Source organism: Siniperca chuatsi, linkage group LG14 (assembly GCF_020085105.1).
Source record: "Siniperca chuatsi isolate FFG_IHB_CAS linkage group LG14, ASM2008510v1, whole genome shotgun sequence".
Lineage (NCBI taxonomy): Eukaryota > Metazoa > Chordata > Actinopteri > Centrarchiformes > Sinipercidae > Siniperca > Siniperca chuatsi.
This window is the reverse complement of record NC_058055.1, coordinates 28696632-28715172: the sequence shown is the minus strand read 5'-3', so window position 1 is coordinate 28715172 and position 18541 is coordinate 28696632. Positions and strand designations below refer to the sequence as shown.

Genomic DNA, 18541 nt, shown 5'->3' with positions numbered 1-18541 from the left:
CTGTTCACCTGCCTGCCTGCCTGTTCACCTTCCTGCCTGCCTGTTCACCTTCCTGCCTGCCTGTTCACCTGTCTGTCTACCTACCTGCCTGCCTGTTCACCTTCCTGCCTGCCTGTTCACCTGTCTGTCTGCCTGCCTGCCTGTTCACCTGTCTGTCTACCTACCTGTCTGCCTGTTCACCTGTCTGCCTGCCTGCCTGTCTGTTCACCTGTCTGCCTGCCTGCCTGCCTGTTCACCTGTCTGCCTGTTCACCTGTCTGCCTGCCTGTTCACCTGTCTGTCTGCCTGTTCACCTGTCTGTCTGCCTGCCTGCCTGTTCACCTGTCTGTCTGCCTGCCTGTTCACCTGTCTGTCTGCCTGCCTGCCTGTCTTCTGGTTAACAAAAGCTGAACAGCAGCAGTCAAACTGCAGTGAGAGCAGCGCCTCTGCTGATTCCTTCCTGTCAGCTTCGGATCATTGCAGCGGCGTTTCCACTGTGGAGGTTAATTAAAGCTCCGCTGTGCTTTAACCTGCTGCCACTCTGATCTGATTAACACACGCCGACATTGTTTCTCAGTAAAGCTGTTGATGCTGTGATGTTGAGTGCTGCGGAGCTCAGACTGTCCGTAACTGTTACGGTAATAAAAAAAGGACAAACACTCGTGAAATGAAGAGAAGATGGCCGCACACGAATGATCTTGTGGCCGGCGTTTGGACCACACAAGCCTCAGATACAGCCTCACATATATACCCATATCTATATATACACTGTATGTATCTATACGACCCACACCTGGAGGTGATTCACAATCAGTGACATCATCACCAAGTTACAAGGATATACCGTCACAATCACTGAACATAGGAAAAAGCCTTCCTCTCCAGGTATATTTTTGACACCAAGACTAACTTCATACAGAGGTTCTGGCCTGTTCAGTAATCCTTACGTGATAATAATAAGACAACTACCTGTCACCTTCTGACTCAGGTAGGCGGGGCACCAGGGGAGGCCAGTCAGATTCCATGCGGGGCCATGCCAGCCCTGGTCACCCCTCTGGTCCCGCCCCTGTTCAGAGGAGCAGATTTATCTGGATCAGGTGAAGTAATGTTTCTTAACATTTGTCTTTAAGATTAAAAATCCACATTTTAAATGTTCTAAAAAATAAAAAAGACACGGATGTTGTTTGTTAATCTAAAATTCTGAAAAAAGCCGAGACTGTACGATTCCCAGTGTTCCTCTGAAGTCGTCATTATGGGTTTAACTGGATCACTACCAGCAGCTCTGAACTTCACAAGGTCAAAGGTCACAGAAACTGGGATGAAATGTTTAAATGTCAGCACAGAAAAAAAGAACAGATCGATAAATGGAAGCTGAAAGAGACATGAAAGATCTCAGCCAATGAAAATGAACTGAGACTAAGCCGACGAACGGATCAATGAATGTAAAGTCCTGCATTAGGACTGTCTCTCCAATGATTGGTCTATTTGTGACGACTGATGGGACCAAGTTGGACCGGGTCTGTTCCAGACCGGACCTGTTCCAGTCTCGTCCATACAGAGTGTTTGAAGTCTTCAGATCCAGTCGCTGCCCGTCGTTGTCACCAAGATGTTTTTAAACGTTTGATATTTGCGACTGACTCGGCGACCGATGATGACGTCACTTGTGTCATCAGTGGGAGACGCACCTGTAAATAAACATCCGTACCTGAAGTTCCCTCTGTGGGCTCTGCAGTCCTGCAGGCCTCCATCCAGGATCTCGCCAGACTCCCGTTTTTTGGTCTTTTCAGCACAAATGTCGCTGCATATCAACATGCTGCTGGTTGGCGTCCATGTTTGTTTTTACAAGATCATGTGACAGTTGGTGTTCAGGTGGGATCTGCAGGGTCGTCTACCTGCAGAGGTTCAGTGTGTTGTCTGGTGGATTTACAGTTACTTTACTGTAGCGTTCAGATGGTCTTCAGGTTCGTCCCAAGCTTAAGTCGCCAGATGTCTTAATGAGTTAATTTGAGCTGATTTGAAGATTTGTTCAGTGTGAAATTTCCCTCAGTGGACAGGAGCTCCAGAGTGACTGGGGTTGAAGGTTTTTTCCCGTTATTTTAAAATAATCACTTCCTTTCCCTGGATTTCTCACTACAAACAGAAGTACAAGTATCCCAAAATCATACTTGGGTAAATGTACTTAGTTACTTTCCTCCACTGTCCAGTCTGTTTGATGCATCACGATGGGGCAATACTCAAGAATCGAGTATTTGTAACATTTGAACTGTTTGACTTTGTCTGTAGATGTTTAACAGATTATCAGTACGTGGCAGTTCATGAGCAAACCCTCACCAAGATGTTTTTTGTGCCTAAACCAAACCTTAACCACAGTGGTGTAAAATCAGAAAACGGTTCATTTGGGAAACAGTTGACTTGTTGAATCTCAGATAATAAGCTGCTGAAATGTTACAAATACTCTACAAACTATCTGGAGGCGGACTATCCAAATAAAGTGCCACAGTTAACTGGTAGAAACCTTCCTGTTAAAGTGTTATATAACCACCCTGCGTCCAGGGCCGGCCCCGCTGCCTAACCTGAACACGGCAGGTAAAGCCTCTTGGCTCGGCCTCTGGCAGCAGAACCCTGCGGCAGGCCGGCCTGATCCCATTAGGGAGCTATTTCCGGTGCTTCCTTGAATTTTCCTCCAGGACGTAAGAGGGTCAGAGAGTCCTGAGATCTGCTCTCTGCCTGGATGTCGACCCTCCTGCTGCTGAAGTCTGTTGGCCTTGCTGCCGACGCCACGGATTTCTAACCTTTTTGTCATTTTTCTTCTTCTCTGTCCCAAGAAAAGGACTGCAGACACCTTTACCGAGCTCTTACTGAACATCCGTCCACTGAGGATCAAATGAGGCCTGCAGTTCTTGTCTGAGGTCATTTGCTGGTTTCGTCTCTTTTTCTAAAACCCTCTCTTTCCAGGTAAGGAGAATTCCTCAGTCTTCCTTTTCTTGGAGGTTTTGTTTCTCTTCACCTCGGTGCACCTGTCGGACCGCACCAATGGGGAACCACGGCTCGAACCTGGACGACATCCTGGCGGAGGACATGCACCACTGGTACAACAAGTTCATGCGAGAGTCTCCGTCGGGCCTCATCACGCTGTTCGAGCTGAAGGCCATCCTGGGCCTGAAGGGCATGAGCGAGAACGCCAACAGCTACGTGGACCAGGTCTTCTTCACCTTCGACATGGACGGGGTGCGTTTCACACCGACACACACTCACACAAAGCGAGGGGTTTCAAAATAAAGGTTCTGAATTAAACGTTAAACGTTGTCTAAATATAACGAGTTGTTGTCGGTTAAAAGAGCAGCAGCCGAAAGCTGAAATGTCAAATCTGTCCTTTTCGGTTTTATTTCACAACTGAAGTCTTTGCCTCTGGTTAGTCTACTGGTTTCACTGGACCAGAGCCAGTCTAAGCCTCACTGGGGCCATGAGCACAAACATCTGACACAAACATCGACTGAAAACTAATTTTGATCATTGTTATTCTTTTTTTTTTTTTTTTTTTTTACCAAAAATGCCAGAAACTTGCAGGTTCCCGCTTCTCAAATGTGGAAATGTGAAGCTTTTCTTTGTCACGTTCAACTGAAAACTGAATGTCTTCCTTTGTTTTGCACAGCTGGTCGGATAAAACGAGACACTTGAATGTCACTTTTGGGATAATCTGAATTATAAGAGCCATATTTCTGACCTATTAAAGACAAAACGAACTGATTAATGGAGAAAATATCCAGCAGATTAATCAGATAAACGCACTTGTAACTTTTAAACTTCTTTGCACTTTTATGAATAAAGAATCTTAACTCAAGGTCCACTAACTAGCTTCTTTATGGAGCTTTTAACTGCATCTCATGGCTTTCATCTGTGGATGGAGTTTGCTCAGTTGTCATCACGTGACCTCAGCATGACATTTCAGTCGCGATAACTCCACTAACTGATGAAGACCGTGAGATGTGATTGAAAGCTTCAGTAAAACCTTGTAAGTAGACCTTGAGTTATGATTATTTTGTCAAACTACTATTTCCAAAGTCAAGACTGAACTTTCACGCTAAAATGTTTGTGCTTGTATTTGGTCTCATTATTTTATTTCATATTATTCTAGAAAATGTAATCGAGACATTTTATGCTGTTTTCTGACCCCAAATGATATTTTTGTTTCTGCATCTTAATAAAACTGCTGCAGAGAGCAAAGTGTTAAAAACCAGCTTCAGTCTGCAGAGATGCTGACGCACAACTGACACTGGCTCTCTGCTGGCTTACAGTGTTGGCATGCAGAGCTATTATCCCTGCTGTGTGTGTTCACGGCGAGTTAAGTGGATTCAGAGTGCGTGGCGGTGACGTTCAGGATGTCCTGAGAGCTCAGGGACTGGACTCCATCCGGGGAAGGACATCACAGGGCGAAAGGCTTGCTTTTTTAACAACAGAGAGCTCAGAGTTTTAGTTTGATGCACGATTCATTTTGGCCAATAGATTTCCGCGCCGTTTCCGGGACTCTTCCACAACGTTTCCATGACGTTTCCGCGACTCTTCCGCGACGTTTCCACGACGTTTCGCGACGTTTCCACGACTCTTCCGCGACGTTTCCGCGACTCTTCCACGACGTTTCCGCGACTCTTCCGCGACGTTTCCACGACTCTTCCGCGACTCTTCCACGACGTTTCCATGACGCTTCCACGACTCTTCCATGACGTTTCCGCGACTCTTCCGCGACGTTTCCGCGACTCTTCCGCGATGTTTCCACGATGTTTCCACGACCTGACATTGTGATTTCTGTGTATACATGAAAAATATGGAATATAATAATTCCCAAGCACATTTACATGCTGTAGGACCGGGCGATAACTCACTATCTTTTATTGATTATGAGTGGAAACGTATTGTAATGACACGATCATATCATTTTATAAACTTCTGCTGCCAAAAATTAATTCGAAGCGATTTGTAATAAACTAAACTTCAAAATGAGTTTCTGAAGCTTTTGTTTTACACATTTGAAGAGTTTGATCTGATGTAATGCAAGAGATAAGATATATTGTTATTATTGTTGTGATATTGTTCTCAACCAATCAATTAAGTCATTAATTAAGCATAAATGCCAAATATTTACTGGTCAAATCTGAATGTGTTTCTGGTTTTTGATCACAGGAAACAATCTCTTTGACATTTGAAGACGTCACCTCGGCCTCTGAGAAACTGTGATGGCTGTTTGTTTGGTTTTACCATTTTCTGACATTTTATCTACCAAACAATTAATCAGTTAATTGAGAAAATAATCAGCAGGTGCAGGAAAATGAAGACAGAACAGATGCTGTGATACGGAACAAAGCAGAGGGAGAGAGTCGGACTTTGTGTACATGTATAGTTGTGTGTGTTGAAGTGTTGTTCAGTGTCACATCCAGTGTGGGAACTTTGAGTTTTCGGCTTTCAACTGGTACTGTTCGCAAAAAGCATTTCTTTTTTCTAATTCAAACTGAATTTGCACGTTCTCTTATTTTTCCACAACGACAAATCTTCTCTACAGTTTCACAAACTTGAATTCCTCATGCAGAGTTTTTTCACTGGCAAAATGATGATTTAAATCAGGAGTCAGTAAAAATAAGATGCATCTGACCAGACGATCTACAGGTTAAATACCCAGCTTTAGTTTTGGAGAGCTGACGAAGTTTAACTTGAAAACAAAACTAATACATCTTCAGAGAAACTGATCCTCACGTTGGTTTAATCTCCCTCTTCTCTGTCTGCAGGACGGTTATATCGACTTTGTGGAGTACATCGCAGCCGTCAGTCTGATGCTGAAAGGAGAAATCAACCAGAAACTAAAGTGGTACTTTAAACTGTTCGACCAGGACGGCAACGGAAAGATCGACAGGGAAGAACTGGAGACCATCTTCTCGGTAATCATCACACAAACACAAACCATGTGACCTCAGCATCATCGACGAGGCTCGGCACAAACCCACGAACGAGTACAATGTCAGGGTTTCAGTCAGTCAGGATTCATGCTGAATGTGGAAAATCGCAGTCGCACAAATGTGTGAAATGTGACATCACTTACATTCACTTCCAGAGGACGTCATCGTCTCTGGCGTCCGTCCAGAATAAACCTCCAGAAACCAGCTGAGACGCCAGAGAAGAAAGACGCATCAACGCACGTAACATCTAAAGATCTTCAGCTGAGAGCTGCTGCTCTTCCTCCGGGCGGTAGAGTCAAAAACATTCAGGAGGTCCGACGTGGACAGCGAGTCCTTTTTTCTTTTGCACTGTACAAATTAGGATTTAAGAGAGTTCATTTATGAAAGGACTCGACTGAACCCTGAAATATTCTGGGGATCAGATGATGAAAAACTGGGTTAGGGTTGTTTAAGTTTCTTAACTTTGTCTCAAAAACCTGGAAAAGAAGGCAAGCTGGATTAATTAATTAGTATTTACTTTGATTTCTCCTGTGATTTATGAATTCTCTTGTAGACAGTGAAGCTCTGAAGATTTGATTCTGAAAGTTGTTTCTCTATTTTTGGACTTTTCTCTAGTTTCTCCTACAAATTACAGGTTTAAATTACTAAACTGTTTTCCCCATTTTGTTGTGCTGACAAACGTAAGTCTTTTTGAGTAAATGAAGCGCTACTTTTATGAACCACAAAGTAGTCGCAGGGTGGGGGTCAGGGTGGATGGTGGACGTCCAAAGTTCTGGACTTTGACTCCAGAGTCCGGGTTCACATCCTGAGTCCCGTCTGTGGTTTAGACAACAAAAGCACTTTGGTTAAAGTTGAAGTTTTTGGTGAACGATGGTGGTTTCAGTTAAATGCTAATAAACACGTCGTGTCTGAAGCCACTGCAGACTTTTGGTCTGAAACCAGACGAGGATCTTTCAGTAACCTCGAAGAGCTGCGAGGGTCTAAACAGAACCGGTTTCATAATGCTGCACTCACTACGAGCTGGACAGGTTTGTAAGATCGGACATGTTGGAGGAAAACAAATGAAAAACGTCGTCAGTGAACATTTTTGCAACTTGCCAGACACGTTAACAACAGTTCCTCATTATATTAATAGAAAATGTTTTTACTGTTGCTAAGTTGTATATAAATGTAATTTCTAATAGATTAATTGATTGATTGTGTCTTGCAGGCAGGGCACAGCTGTATGCATGACGCACTAATGTCAGTTATTCATCCTCAAATTTTCTTCAAAAGATACCAAATATGTCAATTTAGAGGAAATTTATAAAAACTGAAATATATTTCAGAACTTTAAATAAATTTAAAGGGGGTTTATCATGAAGAACAGAAGCTCTGAGAACCGGAGTGAATCAGCAGTGTGGAAGCTGCTTGACTTGGCTGGATTAGCTCTGAAATAAGATGAGCGTTAATCTGCTGAAGGAGCTCAATCTATCAGTCGGCAGGAAGCTGCTGGAAGTGTGTCGAACGGCTGCGACCCAGTTAATCTGGACGTCAAACCAGTCAGAGGGTCCAGTCTGCTGTGGAGCGCTTCACCCTCTGCAGCTCCAGCTGTGGAGGATCATTTTACCCACAATTACGTGGAACAATTAAGAGAAAATGGCAAACTATTATTAGATTTTAGTACTCAGGATAATCAGGCCAGAATTAAATGCTAAAAAGAAAAAGGAAGCAGTTTGAAAAGTGACATTTCAAATCCTGAAATGGAAAACAGAAAAGCTTAAATGCAAAAGCTGAAACTGAAATGTGTAACAGAAAAGGAAAACTTTGTTTTCCATTTTCCCTCTTAAGTTTAATTCTGGGCAAAATGATCCTCCATACCCGACATTCAAACACAGATTATTCTAATAATCTTTGACTCCTCGGATTTCATCTTCATCGTTCAGACAAAAGTGAACAAACCTGCAGAACAAAAAGTGCAGATTCTGAGCTTTTTAAGGTTGTTTTGTCCTCGTTCTGTTGTCCTGCTTCCGTGGTTTGCATCTGAGTCCGACTGTGTGTCTCCCCCTGCAGGCCATCCAGGACATCACACGCAACAGAGACATCGACCCCGAGGAAATCGTCTCGCTCATATTTGAGAGGATCGATGTGAAGGGAGAAGGTAAAGAACAAGACGCTGCTTCCTGACAGCAGCTGATGATATTATCGTTAATACCACTAACGCTAATGGCTCTGCTACGACGATTACTACCAGTACAGACTTTAGTACTGCTGCAGGCAAACCACTTTCAAATCGGCCGACAGGTCTGTGAAAATGCTACTGGCTCACATAATAACATGCTTAAGTCATGCATGTGGGGCTTGTTAGCTTCTCAGCATGCTAAGACGGTGCAAAGGCATTTGTAAACCCTCAGATACCCAACAGAAGTGTTTAGGTGGACTTCACCACCGGCCACTAATGGTCACACAAAGTCCACGTGGATCCACGTCTCCTTGAAATCCCCGCAGCCACAAAGCTGCGTATTATGGAGCCGCTACCTGGAATCAGCTGGACAGGCTTTCAAACATAAAGTGAAACATGCGGACATCAGAACACTCGATGAGCAGCGCTCGGTTTTACATGTTTCTTGTTGTTTTATTGTTTGTTGTGATGCGTGTACCCCGGACTCCCTCAGAGCAGGACTGGTGCTGCTGAAATACAACAAACCCATTTAGTTTCCATTCCCCATTATAACCCCTCAACTGTCTTTTGACCCCTCAGGTGAGATGACTCTGGAGGAGTTCATCGAGGGAGCCAAAGACCACGAGGACATCATGGACATGCTGAAGAAAATGATGGACCTGACGCCGGTGTTAGTCATCATCGTGGAGGGCCGGGCGGGATGAGAGCGCGGAGCCGGAGGTGCAGCGGGACGACAAAGACTGACTGAAGCAGAAATCCTCCAAACCCCATCCAAAATAATAATAATCAACCCTCACTCCCCTTCAAAGAAAGAGAAAAGGCTTGACAGTTGGAGCGAGGCAGCGGGAAACAAGGGACGCTGAAAATGTAGAACTTTGCGATGGACTGTGATTGGCCGCCCAGCCTCTGAGCGTCTGGCTGCTCCTCGCCTCCGGGCATCAGGGTGAGAAACAAATTCATTTTTGAAACAAAGATATCTTCGACGGAGACTTCGATGTTTCCGTTTTCCAGCCGCCACCTTGATCCCTCAGGAGTCCACCGTCACAAAGATCACGTTTGTCCAAAAATGTTCAAACCACAGAACTTTATTTTGAATTATAGTGACGATTCCAGTTTCCACAGATACCAAACACGCCGAGGGCTGGACGCCGAACCTCAGGTTTGGTTTGATGTAAAGCAGAACAGCTGACATCCGCACTGATGTCTGAGAATATCTTTATTAACGCTGTGATCGTGATTTCGACCACATCGCCCAGCCACAGTTGAGGTCGGTTCTGTCTCTGTGAGCAGAGCATGCTGGGAGTCTTTGCTCTGAAGCTGCTGATCCTCTTAAAGCTGTAAAAGGTTCAGCAGCCTGAGTCGTAACGGAGCTGATCTGCCGACAGCTTCGCCACCGCAGAGCTTTATGTTGTAAGGACAAGCTCAAGGCTTGACAAACTTCCTGCTTTAAAACACAAAAACATACCAAACAGTAGCATCGCTTTCAGAAAAACCCACTGAGGGTCAGAAAATCCATTTTCCATTTCTGGCCTCCACCACAGAGCGGAGCAAAGTAATCCTCAACAACCTGATCCATGAGCTCCTCTGGCACCAGGCCAGTCCAGAGATTTACCCAGGCCAACCCAGGCCACACCAAGGCAAACCAGGCCAACCCAGGCCACACCCAGAGTAAACCAGGCCACACCCAGGGCAAACCAGGGCAAACCAGGGCAACCCAGGCCAAACCCAGGGCAAACTAGGGCACACCAGGGCAAACCAGGCCAACCCAGGCCACACCCAGAGTAAACCAGGCCACACCAGGGCAACCCAGGCCACACCAGTGCACACCAGGGCACACCAGGGCCACACTAGGGCAAACCAGGCCATACCAGGGCACACCAGGGCAAACCAGGGCCCACACCAGGGCCCACACCAGGGCACACCAGGGCAAACTAGGGCACACCAGGGCAAACCAGGCCATACCAGGGCACACCAGGGCAAACCAGGGCCCACACCAGGGCACACCAGGGCCCACACCAGGGCACACCAGGGCCACACCAGGGCAAACCAGGCCATACCAGGGCACACCAGGGCAAACCAGGGCCACACTAGGGCAAACCAGGCCATACCAGGGCACACCAGGGCAAACCAGGGCACACCAGGGCAAACCAGGGCCCACACCAGGGCCCACACCAGGGCACACCAGGGCAAACTAGGGCACACCAGGGCAAACCAGGCCATACCAGGGCACACCAGGGCAAACCAGGGCCCACACCAGGGCACACCAGGGCCCACACCAGGGCACACCAGGGCCACACTAGGGCAAACCAGGCCACACCAGGGCAAACCAGGGCAAACCAGGCCACACCAGGGCAAACCAGGCCACACCAGGTCAAACCAGTGTAAAGTGTAAAACCTTCAAACCGTCGTTCATTTGGTTTTAATTTGAAGGAAATCTCTGTTAACTTTTTAAACTGCTTCAATGTGTTTTCAAGTTTGATGTAAACAAGCAGAAACGATGTTTGGATGCACAACAACATGTAAACATTGTTATTTGATTTTGTTCTTTGACAGCATTAGTTGTTAGTTTCGTGCGACCGGTCTCTTATTTTGAAGTTCAAAAGGAATCTACTGAATGATTTGAATGTTGAAAACCTTTTTACTTTTATATGACGATGTGCGAGACAAGATCAAGACGACGGAGGGGGACGTTTGAACACGTTTGTAGAAAACTGGTTATGAACTCTTGCTGGTTAGGGTTAAAGAAAAGAGGCCATTTTGTCCTTAAAGCTGCTAACTGATAGTCGTACAGTCAGATCTGATCTGCAGGTTAGCATCAACGCTAACACTTCTTATAGCGCAACAGAGAGATATTTACAGTGAAACTATGTCCCGTAAAAGTTCATGTTAACCAATCACGTTTTGTGTTGCCTTATCAATAAAGTTTTTAAACAAACTTTGTGTCTTTCATTTAAACCGTGACATCAACGCTAACCAATCAAAAATCATTACTGTCGATGTTTTTCTTCACCTGCTCTGTTTGTTTGAATCCAGTCGGATACATTTTTGTGGAAGGTGAAGATGTGAGTAAAAGTCAGTCACAGTAAAACATCACATACACGAAAAATAAATGTATATCTTTTATTTGAAAATATAGAAAAACAAACATCATAAATGTCGAGTTGCTCGTGATGTAAAGAGGGAACACAGGCCGCGTTCTCCGGCTTTCACTTTGACAGGTTTCCATTCTGCGGCGCCATAAAAGTTCAAATATTTTCAAATAAATACAGAAATCTTTCAGCCGAGCGGATGCTCAGAGTTACTGCTCAGAGGGTTGTGTATCCCAGCATGCACTGGTGATGAGGTGGGGGTGTACCTGGACAGGTCACAGTGCTGACACACACGCAGACCACAGTCACACCTATAGTGCCTGTCCTGATTGGCCCCCGATACCAAACAGACAAGTTTGCTTTTGCTCTGCCATCAAGTTACTGAATTAATATAATATAGTGAATGTAATTAGTGAGCGCTGATGTGAGCTGCACGTCTCTGGAGTCGACTGATCGGCGTGCAGGTGGTTTGTTCAGTCTGAGGTAGAGACAGGTAGCGAGCGCTGTGGGAGGGAGCACCTGCTGAACACTTCCTCCCCGTGTGGCGGCAGGTTACGCTTCGGAGAGTCCAGCGATTTCACAAGTTGTTGGACTTTTGAGAGACAGATTTAAAAAAAACAGAACGGTCGAGCCGAGTAGGACAGGTACATAGTGATCGCTAATTACTGCTGTCGACCTGAGACACCTGGGCCGTAAATATATGAACTGTTACTGCGACTCTTTGCTGTTATTGCCTGTACTGAAGCTCAAGACCACAGAGATACAACACAGTGTAATGTCACACATTCTGAGAGGTCTGGCTTTGCCGCACTTGTCATTTTAAACCTTCGATTATTTACCAGTGTACCGTACAACACAACTGCAGGTGAATTCAACACGAATACAATCAAACAAGCGCCTCCACGGTGTGTGACATGTAAACATTTTGTTTAATGACTGCGGCTGTGTTGGTGGCTAACAGTTCACAGGCTGAGGAGCATTAACGATGACTGCAGTCAGAGTCCGAGTGTTTTGCTCGGGGGCACGTGTCGCGCTCAGGGACGCAGGTGTGTTGGGGATCTAACCTGTGAGCTCTCGGGTAACAGGACGGCGTCTCACAGCTGTTTGGGCTTCTCCTCCTCCTGCCTCAGCAGACTGACATACAGACGCAGGAAGGAGTAACAGACGCCCACAGAGCAGTACACCGACGTCACCAGCAGGGGGAGGAAGGGCAGCTTCTGTTGCCACGGCGACAGAGGGAAGAGGATCTCGCAGGCGATCGCCACGGCAACCAGTCCCAGCAGGTAGACGGACTCCAGAGGACGGAGCAGAGACCCCTGACCACTGAGAGGAGAGAGTCGGTAAATTACTGAAGGAGTACAGAACAGCGAGTTCTCTGATGCCGCTGCAAAGCACTCTGGGTATCGGAGTCTTTGTTATCGCCACAAGATATCTGTAACATTATGTTTCTGACCAACATGAATTTAAAGTATAACTGTTGTTATTCTATATATTCTCATTGTCATCAGACCCAAACCAACACGTCGGTCCGTCTCTCAGTACCGTCTCACTTCCTGTCTGCGGCTCTCAGCTGCGAGCCCATTGGTTCCTGCTGAAGACGTAAATCTTTAAATAAACACCTCACAGATATATAGATTCCTGTTTAAAAAGCTGCTCGCTGTAGTTTTTAATCAAACAAACAGGAGGAAACAGTGCATCTGTTGGTTTTTGAAGAAAAGTCAAATGTAACTCTGCATAAAAGCGTTACTTTTTAGGTTTTATACGAAGACAATAACACTTGTTTTTACCTGTAAAGTTTCCTCAGAGCAGTGAAGGAGTAGATCGTGAACATCAGCATCAGAACCACTTTGATGGGCAGCTCTGCAAAAACACAAAGCCTGAGTCACTTCATTACATTCAGGAAGGACTGCAGATCACAGCGGACAGAACGGCTTCACGCAAGTTTCAGGATTTCTCGATTTAGTTTTTTTTTAGTTTTTTTTTTTTAATAAATGCACCCTGGAATTGAATTTAAGCCGTTTAAAATCCAAATGGAGAAACTCAACAGTCCAAAACAACCAACACGCGACTGAAAGACAGAAAGTGAAGAAGAAATTAAATTTGGAGGACTTCGCAAAAGCTTAAATTTAGCTGCTAACTGACAGTTTTTCAGACTTTCATAACTACACTCATAACAGCAGACATATTCCTCCCCTCGTCTGCTCAGATCAAACCTCAGGCGTTTACCTGCGGGGGTGAAGATCAGCGGGAACAGGGAGTAATGACCTGTGGTGGTCAGAACCAGGAAGATCCCAGCATCCTCTCTGCTCTCAACCGCCAGGATGCTACAGGAAGACAAGCAGTCCAAGTTTACCTCCCGTCAGAATACACCACCTTTATATGAAGGGCGCTACATCGTGCTTTTGTTCCATTCTTAACCTTTTGTTTTTGCTTAGATTATTCAGTATTGTGGTTTATTTCTGTTAAGTCACTCCTCATATTCTTTATCTAGTTTTACGTCGGGGTTTCGACTTCTTAGGAATCTGGGAAACTCTATTCCCATCCCCGTCTGTAAAGTTACAACAACTTATTTTACTGAGATACTGACCTGAGAGGCAGGATGGCGATGAGGACGGCCTTCTCGTGGACGTGCCAGCCGAACATGAAGGAGCCCAGAGCGCAGAGCAGCAGGCAGCGCAGAAAACCCCGAGCACCGCGAGGACGCCGCCAGATGGACGCCACCGCCGGCTTCAGAGACGACAAGGACAGGAAAGGAAGTTAGACAGGAGGAGAAACAGTCACCTGGTCTGAGGAAAGTTAAAGTTCATTACAGTGAACTTTAATTAAAAAATACATGAAATGATTCATCTGGACGCAAAACTTCTAAACTTTGTTTGTTGAAACAAGGAAAATATTTCTTGCTGAAGTGACAATTTTTGCCGCGCCTCTTCATGGCGCTCTGCCGCGCCTCTTTATGGCGCTCTGCCGCGCCTCTTAGCCGCGCCTCTTTGCCGCGCCTCTTCATGGCGCTCTGCCGCGCCTCTTTGCCGCGCCTCTTTATGGCGCTCTGCCGCGCCTCTTTGCCGCGCCTCTTTATGGCGCTCTGCGCCTCTTCTTAGCGCGCTCTTTATGGCGCTCTGCCGCGCCTCTTAGCCGCGCCTCTTTATGGCGCTCTGCCGCGCCTCTTTGCCACGCCTCTTAGCCGCGCCTCTTTATGGCGCTCTGCCGCGCCTCTTAGCCGCGCCTCTTTATGGCGCTCTGCCGCGCCTCTTAGCCGCGCCTCTTTATGGCGCTCTGCCGCGCCTCTTAGCCGCGCCTCTTTATGGCGCTCTGCCGCGCCTCTTTGCGCGCCTCTTTATGGCGCTCTGCGCGCCTCTTAGCGCGCCTCTTTATGGCGCTCTGCGCGCCTCTTTATGGCGCTCTGCGCCTCTTAGCGCGCCTCTTAGCGCGCCTCTTTATGGCGCTCTGCCGCGCCTCTTTGCGCGCCTCTTAGCGCGCCTCTTTATGGCGCTCTGCCGCGCCTCTTAGCCGCGCCTCTTTATGGCGCTCTGCGCGCCTCTTTGCGCGCCTCTTTATGGCGCTCTGCCGCGCCTCTTTGCCGCGCCTCTTCATGGCGCTCTGCCGCGCCTCTTTGCCGCGCCTCTTCATGGCGCTCTGCCGCGCCTCTTTGCCGCGCCTCTTTGCCGCGTCTCTTTATGGCGCTCTGCCGCGCCTCTTTGCCGCGCCTCTTTGCCGCGCCTCTTTATGGCGCTCTGCCGCGCCTCTTTGCCGCGTCTCTTTATGGCGCTCTGCCGCGCCTCTTTGCCGCGTCTCTTTATGGCGCTCTGCCGCGCCTCTTTGCCGCGCCTCTTTATGGCGCTCTGCCGCGCCTCTTTGCCGCGCCTCTTTATGGCGCTCTGCCGCGCCTCTTTGCCGCGTCTCTTCATGGCGCTCTGCGGTTTGTGAGTCTGAACTCGACCAAAGATCCTCTGTGGGGGAAGAAGCTCCGCTCTGCAACAACACTGAGTGTTTCTGTAGCTCAGCAGCTCCAACAGAGTGAACCGTCTTCTCTAATAAAACCACCAGCTGATCTCACGTCAGGAGTCACATGCTCCAGTTAAACCTTCATTCACATCAGATCAATAATTTAAGCTTATGAACTTTATAGTTTTGAATCAGGACCTTCAGTATTTGGATCAAGTAGCTCATGAAAAACAAGATACAGATACATATTAAATCAACATTTCATATCTTCTGCTGCTGTGTAAAAAAGTATCAGACTCTATATTAAACGTTAAACGCTCCGTCACAGTTCGTCGTGACTCACCAGGATGGCGAGCAGAGTGCAGACGAGTGTGATGGAGGGAGAGACGGAGGGGAGGACCGAGTGCTGAAACTCCTGAACCAACCCGCCCGTCATGGAGGCTCGAGGAAGCTCCGCCTCCCCCAGCAGCTTCAGACGAACACCTGAACAGGTATACGGATGGTACGATGAACAGAAAAACAGCAGCAGCGAGGTTTTGTATCACATTAAGAGTCGAAATCACAACCAGTGGGACTCTTTTATTATTTGGCCCTCAGTGTAGCTTCTGATGCTCGAAACGTTTATCAAAGATCACAGAAACACAAGTTTACACCTGATCCGACAGCGTTATGAGGAGGCGGAGCCTCACCGAGCATCGCCAGGCTTTTGTCCAGCATGTTGTAGAGGGCCCAGACGTTGGGGGCCCAGTAGGCATGACAGAGGCCCCGCTTAAAGGGGAAGAGACGGGACAGGACCTGAGGGAGCTGACCCTGAAATAAACACAACACCTTCAGTAACGTAGTCAGTAAACAAACTCGTCTGAGCCTAAAAGGCTTGTTACAGACAAACCTCAGCGGCTTCAAAGTGGTCTGTAACTGAACGACTGTTGACAGACGGAGACTGCACTCACCATGGCGATGAAGGGGCCGAAGGACAGAGCGCAGACCGAGGCCACGATGCCGCCCAGAGCCAGCAGACGGAGCGGACTGAAACTCCTCCACCTGACAGACCCGTCTGCACAAAACCAAAAAAAAAAAAACACTCCGTGCTCTTACGGACAAAACGAGAAGAAAGATTCACACGTTTGATGCCTCAGAAAAACTCTGCTGCTTCATGACTCCCGGCTCGGCGCTAGAAAACGTTCTTGTTGTTTGGGTTGGTTGCTACGGTGTTACTTGGTTGTTGCTATGGTGTTACTATGGTCTTTCGGGTGTTTGCCTAGATGGAAGATCACTTCCAGACAGTTGTAGAGTCGCAGGGAGGCAATTTTCACATCTGCAACATGTGGAGCAATGCATTGTGGGATTGTTAGCGCTGTGGAGTGTTTGAGGACTCTTTACAGCGGACACATCTAAACACTCAGACAGCAAATATAGTGCACTGGACAGTAACTAGGGAGTGGTTGCTAAGGTGCTTTGCACGGTTGCTAGGATATCACCAGGTGGTTGGTACTGTGTATTCGTCATGTGGCTGCGGGTAGTTGCTAAGTGACTGCGGGTAGTTGCTAAGTGACTGCGGGTAGTTGCTAAGTGACTGCGGGTAGTTGCTAAGTGACTGCGGGTAGTTGCTAAGTGACTGCGGGTAGTTGCTAAGTGACTGCAGGTAGTTGCTAGGTGACTGCGGGTAGTTGCTAGGTGACTGCGGGTAGTTGCTAAGTGACTGCGGGTAGTTGCTAGGTGACTGCGGGTAGTTGTTAGGTGACTGCGGGTAGTTGCTAAGTGACTGCGGGTAGTTGCTAAGTGACTGCAGGTAGTTGCTAGGTGACTGCTAGGGTGTATGATGTGGACCCAGTTTCAGTGTCCCCCCCGTTGTGTATTCACAGCATGGTTCCCACACCTTCTTAAACATCAAATTCAAGGACTTTTCAAGGACTTTCCAGGCCCAGACTGAGACGCGGATCAAGGTTAATCACAGTTAACCAGAGAGGCCTGAGTGTGTTACAGTGACGTTACTTTAATTAAAAAAATATCTAAAAGACATTCAAGCACTTTCAATGACCCATGTCTATTTTCAAAAACTTTCAAAGCCTCACAAACTTTCAAGGATTGCAAGATGACATTTTCATTTCATTCAACCAGCACAGTGGACGTGCAGCTTCCTGTGTTACGATGGCGAACAGGTGTGTGTGTCGTACCTTTGTTGTCCTGAGTGAAGCAGTAACTCCTCAGCAGGTAGATGCCGTAGGCCGGAGCCACGTACAGGTAGATGTGCTTCAGGTTGAGCAGGACGGCGAACAGCAGCGCCCCCTGCAGGTGGCACGACTGTTCCACACAAACAACAAAAAACAGAGATGGAATCATTTTCTGCGGAGCCCCGTCCAAATAGCATCAAACTTTATTTACAGGGCAGCTTTTGAGCAGAAACACATGGTCTCAGGTGCGCACCTGCAGGTGTTTGGCCACCGACAGCAGCAGGAAACCAAACAAGAAGCCGTTATACTGGAAATGAATGTCTGGGGGAAAATGTGAAGGAAGCTGCATCGTGACGACTGAGGGTCGAGCTGAGCAGAATATACGAACTGAGCTCAAAGCTGCACTTCTACAAACTGAGGTTCTGACTGTTATGATGGAAACTTAAACGAGCTTTTTAGGTGTATTTGTTTTTGTTTTTTACATTCCTTACACGTAAAACTCTTTACTGAAAATGTCTTTAAACAATCTACTAAAGAAGTACAGAAATGATATCGTAGAAAAGGTTTCAGTCGCAGTCGTCTGGACGCTGTTTTCAGAATCAAGACGTTTCGGCTCCCATCCGGAAGTCTTTCTCAATTGTGAAAATGGTCTGAGAACTCAGAAATTTAAGCTACTCTGTGTTGCTTAAGCCCCGCCCTCAGGAAGGAGTCTACCTGAGTATCTGTTGATTAGCTAGTTTCACCTGAAACTGAGCTAATTGTTTCCATGATGGCCCAGTAATCAGTAATCAGGCCTATTGTTTTCTGGCTGCACCTCCCTCATCACCTGATTAGCATGTGATTGGCTTGACCACGGTGTTAATACACTGTGGTAAACTTTCTGTTCAAAGAGGGGTTTTCTTTTTTCACAAAAACGGCTTCTTTGACTCCTCTTTCAAACCAACTCTTCTCTCTACTTAGAATGAGGGACTACACCGTCTTACAGAAATGATCTGCATCAAAATACACAGTGACGTGTGCAGTTAATAACCGACTATATTAATGATATTTAATATTATTTTCACCAAACGACCTGTGATAGACTGTTCAGTCTCAGAATTGTTTACTAGCTAGCAGTCTTCTTCTTCCCCGTCTTTGCTGGCGCACTACTGCCACCTGGAGATCCGGGGAATAGCGTGAAACCACTGGTAGGACTGCGTGCGGCGTCCCCGGCGAGACAAAGTGGCGACTTGTTTCAGGTCGTTTTAACATCGCG

General features: G+C 46.9%; 2 protein-coding genes across 5 annotated transcripts in view; one reads left to right on the top strand and one right to left on the bottom strand.

Annotated features, from left to right (window-relative positions):
• alg8 (ALG8 alpha-1,3-glucosyltransferase) overlaps positions 1–18541 on the bottom strand; it is a 43829-nt gene that overhangs the window by 21847 nt on the left and 3441 nt on the right. For 2 of the 4 annotated variants that reach the window (XR_006380614.1, XR_006380615.1), the window contains exons 5-13: positions 17540–17607; positions 17290–17416; positions 16066–16169; positions 15805–15925; positions 15459–15598; positions 13761–13900; positions 13400–13497; positions 12961–13033; positions 12238–12496 (exon numbers count right to left, since the gene is read on the bottom strand). Coding sequence is in view for 2 of the 4 variants with exons in the window: in XM_044221330.1 (XP_044077265.1) it covers positions 12268–12496; positions 12961–13033; positions 13400–13497; positions 13761–13900; positions 15459–15598; positions 15805–15925; positions 16066–16169; positions 17290–17416; positions 17540–17607 (1100 nt within the window). In the remaining 2 variants the exon portion in view is untranslated. Of the gene's footprint in view, positions 1–11190; positions 12765–12960; positions 13034–13399; positions 13498–13760; positions 13901–15458; positions 15599–15804; positions 15926–16065; positions 16170–17289; positions 17417–17539; positions 17608–18541 lie in introns of those variants that run through there. The other 2 variants (XM_044221330.1, XM_044221331.1) reach the window with 2 other exon arrangements.
• guca1d (guanylate cyclase activator 1d) lies at positions 276–9760 on the top strand. The gene is made up of 4 exons (XM_044221338.1): positions 276–3206; positions 5756–5905; positions 7976–8063; positions 8664–9760. Exons 1-4 carry the CDS (start codon positions 3012–3014, stop codon positions 8786–8788), a joined length of 558 nt encoding a protein of 185 aa, XP_044077273.1. The 5' UTR covers positions 276–3011; the 3' UTR covers positions 8789–9760.